The 12948-nt window shown below is 50.3% G+C and overlaps 1 protein-coding gene across 8 annotated transcripts in view; it reads right to left on the bottom strand.

Moving 5' to 3' along the window:
• The window catches only part of ROCK2 (Rho associated coiled-coil containing protein kinase 2), a 151060-nt gene that overhangs the window by 66344 nt on the left and 71768 nt on the right, over window positions 1-12948 (bottom strand). For 7 of the 8 annotated variants that reach the window (XM_060186565.1, XM_060186570.1, XM_060186566.1 and 4 more), the window contains one exon: window positions 6028-6288. The exons of the other annotated variant lie outside the window; for it this stretch is intronic. In XM_060186565.1, the coding sequence (XP_060042548.1) occupies window positions 6028-6288 (261 nt within the window). The remainder of the gene's footprint in view (window positions 1-6027; window positions 6289-12948) is intronic. 8 annotated transcript variants of the gene reach the window in all.

The following is a 12948-nucleotide window of genomic DNA, read 5'->3' on the forward strand; positions in this document are numbered from 1 at the left end:
ACATGCAGTTATTTGCTACTGCATGTTGAGTAAATGTGTATGTAAAGGCGCACACATGCAGCTATTTGCTACTGCGTGTAGAGTAGATGTGTATTAAAAGATGCACATATGCATCTATTTACTACTGCGTGTGGAGTATGTGCATTAAAAGATGCACACATGCAGCTATTTGCTACTGCATGTGGAGCAGATGTGCATTAAAGACACACACATGCAGTTGTTTGCTACTGCGTGTGGAGCACGTGCATTAAAAGATGCACGCATGCAGCTATTTGCTACTGTGTGTGGAGTATGTGCATTAAAGTCGCACACATGCAGCTATTTGCTACTGCGTGTGGAGTATGTGCATTAAAAGTCGCACACATGCAGAGCTCCGCAGGGCGGGAGGAAGAGGACTGAGACTTTAGCAGCCAACCTGTCAGAATTAATCGCCAGACTTAGGGCTGGCTGTGGGGAGCCACGACGAGTCTCCCCGTTTTCTGTGCATGAGTGCACCATGGCTTTGCCCACGGCCCAGTATCAATAGGACACATGCACTAGCATTCAGAGGACACTGAAGTGATGCTGTAAAGAAAGGACACTGTGGCTTTGAGAATAAAGGCTCACTGGCCAGGAGACAGCATGCCCAGCAGAGTCTGGACCTACTGTGCACAAGACCCCAGCTTCCAGCACCATGGACAGCACCGGGGGGGGGGGGGTAGCTCACAGCTGGCAGAGCAGCAAGATGTCTCACTGTCTCTCCAAACTAAAGGTGAGAGATTCTGAGTCTCGGGGGTGGGCAGCAGCAGCATGTGTAGACAGGCCCTGAAAGGCTAGCATGATAGCTAGGAGCAGGTGGAGGGAGAAGGTCATTATATAAAACATTCAAGGGGGTCGGGCGGTAGCGCAGCGGGTTAAGCGCACGTGGCGCAAAGCACAAGGAACGGCTTAAGGATCCCGGTTCGAGCCCCCGGCTCCCCACCTGCAGGGGAGTCGCTTCACAGGTGGTGAAGCAGGTCTGCAGGTGTCTGTCTTTCTCTCCCCCTCTCTGTCTTCCCCTCCTCTCTCCATTTCTCTCTGTCCTATCCAATAATGACGACATCAATAACAACAATAACCACAATAATGTTAAACAACGAGGGCAACAAAAGGGAAAATAAATAAAGATTAAAAAAAAGTTCAAGAAATGCCACTCGTGGGTATGGCACACGGCGGACCCACGGTGCCACGAGACCACCAGGGACAGAGGCCGAGGGAAACTCCGTGGGCAGTGGAGGGGCGTTGACGTCACTCTCTCTCCCAAAAAAACAAACAAAATGAAATGAAAGAAGAGAAGCTGTGGAGTATAGATCAGATACAGAGTCTCATAGCAACAGAAATGAATTGAACAACTACCTGCAAATAAACACTCTGGTGGGATTGAAGAGTTTCTGGGCAGTAAGTCATCTGCCCAGGCTGAAAATGATTTTTTTTATCTTAAATCTCTAAAAACTGTTTCATGAGGGGCCATAGAGGAAGTATTTTCATGCAAAATGGTTTTTATGCTTAAAGCTCCAAGGTCTGAGGTTCAAACACAGACACAGCCAAAGTCAAAGTCAAACAGTGCTCCAATAAAATAATAAAATTAACAACTTAAAAATCCAGGAAGTGAGCATGATGGATTACATGCAAAAGACTGTCCTGCTGAGGCTCTTGGCTCCCAGGCTCAGTCCCCAGCCCCATCAGTCTTTGGGCCTTTCTCTTTGCTTCTCTTTCAACAAATAAGGCGCCTAGAGACAGCTGTGTGCTGGGTGCAGCTGTGCCCCACTCTGTCCCTGAGAGACACCGAAGCTATGGCCAGAGCACAAGCTGATTAAAAGCAAGATACGGGCAGTGTGGGCGCCCAGTTAAGGATGAAGACTCAAGGGCCCCTGTCTTAGCACGCAAGCTGCAGTTCCACTGTTAAAACCGGAGACTGTCTTGGGGAGTCGGACTGTAGCGCAGCGGGCTAAGCGCAGGTGGCGCAAAGCACAAGGACCGGCATAAGGATCCCGGTTCGAACCCCGGCTCCCCACCTGCAGGGGAGTCGCTTCACAGGCGGTGAAGCAGGTCTGCAGGTGTCTGTCTTTCTCTCCCCATCTCTGTCTTCCCCTCCCTCTCTCCATTTCTCTCTGTCCTATCCAACAACGACAACAACAATAATAACTACAACAATAAAACAACAAGGGCAACAAAAGGGAATAAATAAATAAAATAAATATAAAAAAAAGAAAAAAAAAACCGGAGACTGTCTCACACATCCTAAATAAATAAAATAAATAAACAAAATCAAACTGGATAGGAGAAAACTCAAGAAGGAATAAAAATAAACTTTTTCTTGGATTTAAAACACCAATTAGGGCAGCAGAGAGAAAAAGTGTCCAAAGCAACTTAGTGAAACAAGAAATCAGTGAACCCTGAACAGTGTCTCAGAGGAAACGAAGGGAGTTTCTTGGGGCAGTGACTGATTTCATGGCTGGAAGAGAGAAATAACAGTCCAACAACTCACAGTTTCAAAAGTAAAAAAATACTCCCCAGCCCAGGCAGCTGTAAGAACAAAGAAGCAAGTGAAGGGACCCTCACAGGACAAGACACCTCAGCTGCACCTCCAGGTGTGAGGGGACCCTCACGGGACAAGACACCTCAGCTGCACCTCCAGGTGTGAGGGGACCCTCACGGGACAAGACACCTCAGCTGCACCTCCAGGTGTGAGGGGACCCTCACGGGACAAGACACCTCAGCTGCACCTCCAGTGTGAGGGGACCCTCACGGGACAAGACACCTCAGCTGCACCTCCAGGTGTGAGGGGACCCTCACGGGACAAGACACCTCAGCTGCATCTCCAGTGTGAGGGGACCCTCACGGGACAAGACACCTCAGCTGCATCTCCAGTGTGAGTAGCTGCTGAGCAGAGCATATACTGCAGGGCCTCGGGAGAGCAGCAGCCATCTACCAGCCTGGTGTTGAGACACTGTAGTGAAGGCTGTCCGCCACTGAGGGAAAAGAGTCGCCAACCACATCATCAGAAAAGGCTCCTGAGGCACGTGAGGGTTCAAATTCTCATACCTGAGAGAAATCTGTGGGAGGGTTTAGTTGCAGAGCAACATAAAGTGTGCTCTTCCCAAAGCTTCCTACTGAGTGGTGTTACTTACAATGACTGCAGATATTCTAAAGTGTTGGTCTGCTTCTAAATTCTGCTTATAAGACCTTCTGTTTTGATCATCACATTAGGTTCACTTGTATTACTAATGATGTGATCTATTTACATAATCACTGTTTGCCCTTAGAAGCAAGAAATGCCCTTTCGCCTGCTAGGCTCTGCCCTTTGAGGCAGGAAACGCCCCCTCAGGACTCCCCACAGCATCACCAACACTGGTTCTTGCTGCTCTCTTACTTGTCCCTCCATGTCTTCTGCCAGTTCTTTTGAAAATGCCTGTACGATATAGGTTTCTGTTCACCCCACACTCCTGATACTATGGCCATCAGTTAAAAAGAAAGGGGGAAATGTTGGTCTGCTTCTAAATTCTGCTTATAGACCTTCTGTTTTGATCATCACATTAGGTTCGCTTGTATTACTTACCATGTGGTCTATTTACAGAATCACTGTTTTACCTGGGTCCCGCCCTGCCTGCAGGGTATTGGTGTAATCCCCACTGCTTAGATGGAAGCTTCCTATGTTCTGTTCGAGCTCTTTTATTGCTCTGCCCCCTCTCCTAGTCACTTCCTTTCGCTTGCCACTTCTGGTGAAGAGATGCATAAAAGGCGATGTATCTGATTAGTAAACGAGATACTGCTTCCCAGCTCAGCCATGAGTCCCTGGTCATCTGTCTCCCGCCCGCGAAGCGAGACCAGCACCTGGTGCCCCGATCTGGGACCGGCACTAAAAAGTCTGGTGTTTTATACGTGATGAAATATCGAGGGGCTTACAAAGCACAGGCGGGACCCATCACTTTGCATTTGGTTTAGGAGCGCATTCGGAATGATTCCCATGAAGACAGGCATGTTAGTCTGCACAGAGCTCTGGCAGCCGCAGCTCACCACCGGGGCCAACGCCTGCTCAGGAAAATGCAGGGCAGCTGAGTCTGCTCGCTGCAGTCATGCCGCAGGAAGGAGCCCACAGGCCGCAGCTCACTGTCTGTCCAGGCACAAATCTAGATCTAAAAATCTAGACGGCCACTAAATACACCACAAATCCCACATCAATGAGGTCACGAAACCTAACAAGTGAGGGCTGGGTAGTGGCGTGCTGAGCCTCGGGCCCCCAGCTGCAGGGAGCGTCCCAAGCTGGGCAGCACTGCCGCAGGTGTCTCCCCTGCCCCACTCCTTTCTCAATTTCTGCTTCTACCCAGTGGAGGGAAAAGTAAAATACTTGGGCTGGGGAGAAGCAAAACAGTTATGCACAAGATTTTCCTGCCTGAGGTCCAAGGTCCCAGGTTTAGTGCCCAGCACCCACATAAGCCAGACCTGAGCAGTACTTTGTTTTAAAAAGAAAAAAAAAAAAAAAAAAAAAAACCACAGTAATTAGGTTACTATTATCAGGGAGAATATTCTAGATGAGATAAAAACTGAGCTGAAGCCAACAAGTTCCAGATGCTACCATGATGCCAATCTGACCCTCTTGAGCAGAGGGCCCCACCAGTGTGTCCTGGAGCCCTGCTTCCCCAGAGCCCTGCCCCACTAGGGAAAGAGAGAGACAGACTGGGAGTGTGGATCCATCTGCCAAGGCCCATGTTCAGCGGGGAAGCAGTTACAGAAGCCAGACCTTCCACCTTCTGCCTCCCACAATGACCCTGGGTCCATACTCCCAGAGGGATACAGAATAGGAAAGCTGTCAGGGGAGGGGATGGGATACAGAGTTCTGGTGATGGGAATTGTGTGGAGTTGTACCCCTCTTATCCTACAGTCTTGTCAACATTTCCATTATATAAATAAAAAAAGAAAAAGAAAAGAAAGGGGGAAAAAATGGCCCCTGGGAGTGGTGGATTCGAAGTGCTGGCACTGAGCCCAGCAATAACAGTGATGTCAATAAAAAATAAATAAAACTGAGTGAGCTTAGAGCTCAATTTAGTGATTAAGAATCACTGATGAAGGGATGGTAATCAGTAAAGGTGATCAGCGCACTGGTGGTGTGAATCAGTTGAATACTAAGGAAAGAGGAGCCACCTGGTGGCGCACCTGGTTAAGTGCACATTACAGTGCACAAGGACCCAGGTTCAAGGCCCTGGCCCCCACTTGCAGGGGGAAAGCTTCATGCATGGTGAAGCAGGGCTGCAGGTGTCTCTGTCTCTATCTCTCCCTCCTTTGCAATTCCTCTGTCTCTATCCAAAAATAGATAAATAAATAAAAGAACTGGCTTAATTCAAATAAATGTCTTGGCGAGACATCAACTAAAGTGAGGTCAGTATCTCAGGACAAATGAAACACAAAGACGACCTTAGTCTGCTGTCAATATGAATCTGCAGAGGAAAACAAGAGAAGCAAACATCTTCAGGGATACAGCAGACTTACCAACAAAAGACGTAACATGTAACATCTGCAGTGAGAATAAATCAACATCAAAATCAGGTAATTCCCGAAGCAGCACCAGTCACGACGGGAGCTTTCGGCCGGAAGCCCGACAGTAATGAGGTGCCCGAAGTTGTTCTATGTGGTCTGTGCAAATGAGGTGCGACAGACAGATGTCCTGCCTTATTTCCTGACCTCTCTGTCTTGGTGATGAACACACTCTGGCTTGTATTCTGTGTCATACCAGTACATAAAAACTAGTTTTGACTGGTAATGAATTCTTACTAACACTCAGCAAGTAAAATAAACATTTAAGTTATCTGTGTTCTTATTTCTCTTGGACTCAGCAAGCCCGAGTCTAACCACTCTACAGTGAGGTGAATAATCAGGAGCAAAAGGTGGGGGCCAAGACTCTATAACCTTGCGAGATTACCCAGCCAGCAAAACTCAAGTCATCTTTTTTTGAAAGTTCCTCCATCTCTGTCTCGCCAGGAAAGCTACAAGTCGCACTGGCCCGTGACTTACTCCGTCCATCTTCATGCACGTGCCGAAGTCCGCGAGCTTCAGGTGGCCATGTCTGTCCAGAAGCATGTTGTCGGGCTTCACGTCGCGGTGGATCAGGCCCATGGAGTGGATGGCGTCCAGGGCTAGCACCACCTCGGCAGTGTAGAAGCGGGCCCACCTCTCGGGCACATCGTAGTTGCTCATGAGGTTCACGAGGTCGCCACCCGGCATGTACTCCATCACCATGTACAGGTACTTGTCGTCTTGAAAGGCACAGAAGAGCTGGAGGCCCAAGAGAAAGCGGACACTCAGACCACAGGCACAACAGACCGAAACCAGACAGCTGTTTAATAGGATGAATTCCTCACAGCCAACACTGCTGAGGGCAGGGTGATGGTTACTGATTTATCTAATAAAGGTTACTATTTACCTAATAAAGGTCACTGATCCATCTTATAAAGGTTACTATTTACCTAATAAAAGTTACTATTCACCTAAGAAAGGTCACTGATTCACCTAAGGTTACTGATTTACCTAAGAAAGGTGACTGATTCACCTAAGAAAGGTCACTGACTGATTCACCTAAGAAAGGTCACTGATTTACCTAAGAGCTGGACACCTCTAAGGAAGAAAATGACACACCAAGCTTTTATATGGGACTCTTCTTCACACTAACTCTCACTACCTCAATAAATCATCTCCCCTCTTGGGGAAGACAGGAGTCCGGGTGGACAACACATGGCAAAGAGAGCCAGAATGGAGGCTCCCGCTGGCAGGGGCGGTGAAGCGACACCATGGGCTTGTTCTCGGCTGGCTCTGGAACCTGGGTCTGACCCCCATGGCAGGGGTGCACCGTGGACCCACGCCAGGGGTGGTGAGGAGTGTCCAGACAGCTCCCTCTTTCCTCTGCCTGCCCGTCTTCCTCCTCCTCCACCACCACCACCACCACCACCACCGAATTTTAAAAACTGGACTGGCTCCAAGACCCAAACAACCATTTTGGAAGGAAGACACACACACACACACACACACACACACACGAGCCCAACCTACTCCCCAGTGCTGCAGAAAGGAAGCTCGGCTTTTAAAAGCAAAGCTGCCGCACACCCCCATGCAGAACTGAAAACCAGGCGCAGTGCAGACCACCCAACACCCACTCTCTGCTTGAGGGAGAACAAGCCCCACCTGCTGGGCAGGGAGACCTGGGGGACCCAGATATCGGTACCTGCAGCCGCTGGCACTTGGGCCAGTGGGAAGCATCCAGCTGGCCGCTTCTGCCAGCCCAGGGGGCGATTGATACCCAGTGCACAAGCCACCCCACACACATGCAGCACGAAAGGCAAGTGGCATGCGGGTAAGACAGAAATGAATATGCAGCACCAACTCCAGATAGAAAACCCACGGGACAAACTGAGGACGGTGAGCATGTCAGATCAACACTCTCCAAAGAGACAGCGTGTCAACTCGATCAAACTAGTCTGATTTCAGGAAAACCAAGAAGCTTCAGTACAAATGATAAGAGAAGGAGAAAGCACACTCACGGACTCAGAGAAGAAACGACCAGCAAAGTGAAAACACCTGCCTGCAAGCGGCGTGGAAAAGAGAACCAACCACAGGAGCAAGAAGGAAATGGAGACGGACAGAAGTGAATGCAGCTGACTGAGGCTGGGGACCTCAAGGATTCGGACAGTGTGCTGAGCTTGCAGAAGACTCACAAGGTTTCTAGAGAGAAGACATCTCTGCACAGAAACAAACCATACCTGGCAGACAGAACCAGTGAGACGGCAAAAGGGGTATATCACAGAACTTTATACACATCACTTCAGGAAAAAAGTGCTCAAGAATATAAAAACGCAAATCAAAGTAAGAAGATGAGGCTGGGCCCACTGAAGGGGGTGAACGAAAACCCAGGCAACCCCCCTAAGCAAAACCGCCGGTCAACGGCCAGCACGTCACAGAGGAGCCGAGTTTGGAGGAGGAAGGAGGAGGACGGGGCTGGGCCTGGTGCGCCCACTTCAGCACACGTGGGAAGGGAGGCAGGATAATGGAAGGGAAGGAAGGAAGGAGGTGACCGCAGGTTGTTCCAGTTTGAGAAAAACGCGTGTGCGAGTAACATGCTGTTCAGCCATAAATGCGAAGGACAGGTGCACAGAGCAGGGACAGCATGCTCGTCAGGAAGACCGCTCCAGAGAAGGTGGAGGGGCGTCAGACTGCCGGGGGCTCAGACAACGCACACCGCGGTCACAGAGCTGCTGCCCGCTCCCAGAGTCACGGCAGACGGCTGAGAACGTGTCAGCGTGGTCCAAGGACAGACAGACTGAGGCGTCAACAGACTTGACAGTCCACAGAGATTTCTATAGTTTCCTTTGCTGTTGTTTTTAACAAAGATGTCACATGAATTAAGCAAGAAAATAATCCTCCCAAGAGCTAGTGCAGCTGTGGAGACCAGGCTTGTCTGCTTTGCTCGTGAAAAGAAAGAAATCTCACAAGGGGCTTTTTCAAGAAACTGGTGCTTCAGGGCTTACTCACAGGGGAGAGATTAACATTTTCAGACCCTTACTTCACACCACACTCCAGTCTAACGCCATAAAGATCATTCAACTATCGGCAAGTTGAAGAGCCACAGATACCTTGGGGACCGAAGCAGGAAATCCCCAAAGTCCTGGGCTAGCAGAGCTTCTTATAACACCACAGCAAAACTAGAAACCGAAAACCGAAACCAACATTTCATCAAATAAACTACTTGGCTTCAAAGGATGCAGTCAGGAAAACGGGAAGGCAAGTCACAGATGGGGAAGAAATACTTTGTAACTCCTCTCCCTCTCCCTCTCCCGCTACCCCTCTCCCTGTCTCTCACACACACACTCACACACACACACACACACACACACACACACACTCACACACACACACACTCTCTCACTCACACACACTCACTCACACACACACACTCTCACACACACACACACTCACACACACTCACAGACACACACACTCACACACACACACACTCACCCACACACTCACACACACACACACACTCACACACACACTCACACTCACACACACACACTCACACACTCACACACACTCACACACACAACACACACACACACTCACACACACACTCACACACACACTCACACACACACTCACACACACACTCTCACACACACTCACACTCACTCACACACACTCTCACACACACACTCACACACACACTCACACACACACACACTCACACACACACTCACACTCACACACTCACACACACACACTCACACACACACTCACACACACACACACTCACACACACACTCACACTCACACACTCACACACACACACTCACACACACACTCACACACACAACACACTCACACACACTCACACTCACTCACACACACTCTCACACACTCACACACACACACACACTCACACACACACACTCACACTCACACACACTCACACACACACACTCACACACACACACACTCACACATAGGAAAGCATGTCCCTTGGAAACCAGTGCATGACCACCCAGCATGTCACTGTTCAGCAGACAGGAAGCCCCACCAAGTGCCAGTGCCCGGTCTCCACTAGGGTCTCACGACACAGGCGCAATCACTGGCCAGAGATGGAGTGGCCACTCCATCTCTAGGCCGCTCCCTTCCTTGCAGCTGAAGAGCTGCAGCAGTTGTCGAGACAGTGAAGCAGCGCCCAGGAGAGGCCCCAGCATCAAGGAAGGTGCTAGTGCCCCAGAGGAGGCCCCAGGGCCATGGACTCTCACTTTTCTCAACTTTCAAATCTCAGATGGTGAGATCTTGCATGTGTGAGAACCAGCTCCACAGAGAGAAAGAGAAAAGAGCTGGGAGCAGACTGGCTGGGAGGGAGCTGAGAGGACAGGATGGAGCATGGGGTAGGCACGTACTAACTTGGGACAACAGTTGGCCTCAGGAGTAAGGTGCAGGAGAAGGGGGATGAGACCAGAGAAACGGTGGCTTAGCACTTCTTGAGATGCTTTAGTGCCTTCAAATTAAACTGCCCCAACTTCTGGAAAAGGAAAACCATCATATTTACAAATGATAAGCAAAAAACAAAACCTAGGGGGTGGGCAGAGGTGCACCGGGCTAAGCACGCACACACAGTGCAAAGCACAAGGATCCCGGTTCGACTTCCCCTGAAGTGACTGCAGGGGAGTCACTTCACAGGTGGTGAAGCAGGTCTGCAGGTGTCTGTGTCTCTCCCCCTCTCTGTCTTCCCCTCCTCTCCCAATTTCTCTCTGTCCTATCCAACAACAACAGCAACAACAACAAAGAATAGCCTCCAGGAGTGGTGGATTTGTACTGCAGGCACCAAGCCCCAACAATAACCCTGGAGGCAAAAATACAAAACAAAACAAACTCTACTAAAGATTTTTTTAAAAAAACAGAAGTAGCTTCTTATCATACAAAGACCTTTAGAGGTCCATCTGCTATATTCTTACCTTTCGGTTCCTGATTATTAAACAATGGGTCCTGCTTTACATCTTACTGCTTTTCAACCAAGTTGCAGATGCCACCGTGACGCCACCCTGACCTCCCTGGGCAGACGCCCTCACCCATGTGTCCTGGAGCCTCCCCTCCCCAGAGCCCTGCCCCACTAGGGACAGACAGACACAGGCTGGGGTTGTGGATCCACCTGCCAACACCCATGTCCAGTGGAGAAGCAGTGACAGAAGCCAGACCTCCCACCTTCTGCTCCCCAGAAAGAATTTGGGTCCCTGCTCCCAGAGGGATGAAGAACAGGGGAGCTGCCAATGGAGGGGGTGGGACAGGGACTCTGGGGGTGGGAGCTGTGTGGGATTCTCCTTCTCTTACCTTGAGGTCTTGTTTAATCACTATGAAATCACTAATAACAATTTAAAAAAAAAAAAACTTAAAAAAATGTTGCTAAAGGAGTATGTCAGACCAGAACCAAAGAAAGATTCCAGGTGGCTTTTTTTTTTTTAGATTTGTTTGCTTTCTTGGTAAAGCAAGCACCCAATCAGGTGTGGTGTCACGGATCAAGCCCGGGGTCTAGCACACACAGAGCCACCTCCTCTGTCACCCAGAAGGTCAGTTTTTAGGCCAGCAAGGAAAGTCATTTTCCAGTAGGGAAGAAAAAATTGAGTGTAAAGAAATACACCAAGAAAAACAAACTGTGTTTAAGACAATTACTCGCAGCAGAGATGACGGCCGATTTAAGACTGAGAAGAGTTGGGGTGTTTCCCTTGGCTCTCCATGGCTCAGAGGGCCTTAGTGACACTGTGCAGTACTGTATCTATTGGAGGGGTCAACATCAAGTTTGAACTGAGTAGAGAATCAGCCTCCGGCTGGGGAGACAGCACAGAGGTTCTGCCAAAGGCTCTGCTGCCTGAGGTTCAGAGGCCACAGGTTCATTCCCCAGCACCACCAGCAGCCAGAGCTCAGCAGGGCTCCAGTGTCTCTCCTGGTATCTTTCTCTGGTATCTGTTTCACTAAAAAATAAGTAAATGAAATACTAAAAAGGAAAATGTACCCTCTATGAAGCGTCTTCACAGTCAACGCCAGGTAAAAAAATATATTTTTATTTTTATTTATTTTCCCTTTTGTTGCCCTTGTTGTAGTTATTATTGTTGTTGTTATTGACGTCATTGTTGGATAGGAAGAGAGAAATGGAGAGAGGAGGGGAAGACAGAGAGAAAGACAGACACCTGCAGACCTGCTTCACCACCTGTGAAGCGACTCCCCTGCAGGCGGGGAGCCGGGGGCTCAAACCGGGATCCTCAGGCCGGTCCTTGTGCTTCGCGCCACCGCCCAACGTCCGGTAAAAATATTTTTAAAGAAGCTGAGGAAACAGCCTGAGGTTGAATCTGGTGAGGTGCATCACAACAATGTGAAGCAGGGAAGGGTGAGCTTGACAAATGCACAAAGCACTAAAGCAGGATGCCAGCGTCCTCCACCCTTGCTGTCTGTAGCCAGATCAGGATGCCGGCATCCGCCACCCTTGCTCTCTGTAGCCAGATCAGGATGCTGGGGTCCGCCACCCTTGCTGTCTGTAGCCAGATCAGGATGCCGGCATCCGCCACCCTTGCTCTCTGTAGCCAGATCAGGATGCTGGGGTCCGCCACCCTTGCTGTCTGTAGCCAGATCAGGATGCCGGCGTCCGCCACCCTTGCTGTCTGTAGCCAGATCAGGATGCCGGCGTCCGCCACCCTTGCTGTCTGTAGCCAGATCAGGATGCCAGCATCCGCCACCCTTGCTGTCTGTAGCCAGATCATGATGCCGGCGTCCGCCACCCTTGTTCTCTCTAGCCAGATCAGGATGCTGGCGTCCACCACCCTTGCTGTCTGTAGCCAGATCATGATGCCGGCGTCTGCCACCCTTGTTCTCTCTAGCCAGATCAGGATGCCGGCGTCCGCCACCCTTGCTGTCTGTATCCAGATCAGGATGCCGGCGTCCGCCACCCTTGCTCTCTGTAGCCAGATCATGATGCCAGCGTCCGCCACCCTTGTTCTCTCTGTAGCCAGATCAGGATGCTGGCGTCCGCCACCCTTGCTGTCTGTAGCCAGATCAGGATGCTGGCGTCCACCACCCTTGCTCTCTGTAGCCAGATCATGATGCCAGCGTCCGCCACCCTTGCTCTCTGTAGCCAGATCAGGATGCCGGCATCCGCCACCCTTGTTCTCTCTGTAGCCAGATCAGGATGCTGGCGTCCGCCACCCTTGCTGTCTGTAGCCAGATCAGGATGCCGGCGTCCGCCACCCTTGCTGTCTGTAGCCAGATCAGGATGCCGGCGTCCGCCACCCTTGCTGTCTGTAGCCAGATCAGGATGCCAGCATCCGCCACCCTTGCTGTCTGTAGCCAGATCATGATGCCGGCGTCCGCCACCCTTGTTCTCTCTAGCCAGATCAGGATGCCGGCGTCCACCACCCTTGCTGTCTG

Source organism: Erinaceus europaeus, chromosome 3 (assembly GCF_950295315.1).
Source record: "Erinaceus europaeus chromosome 3, mEriEur2.1, whole genome shotgun sequence".
In the NCBI taxonomy this organism is placed as follows: Eukaryota; Metazoa; Chordata; class Mammalia; order Eulipotyphla; family Erinaceidae; genus Erinaceus; species Erinaceus europaeus.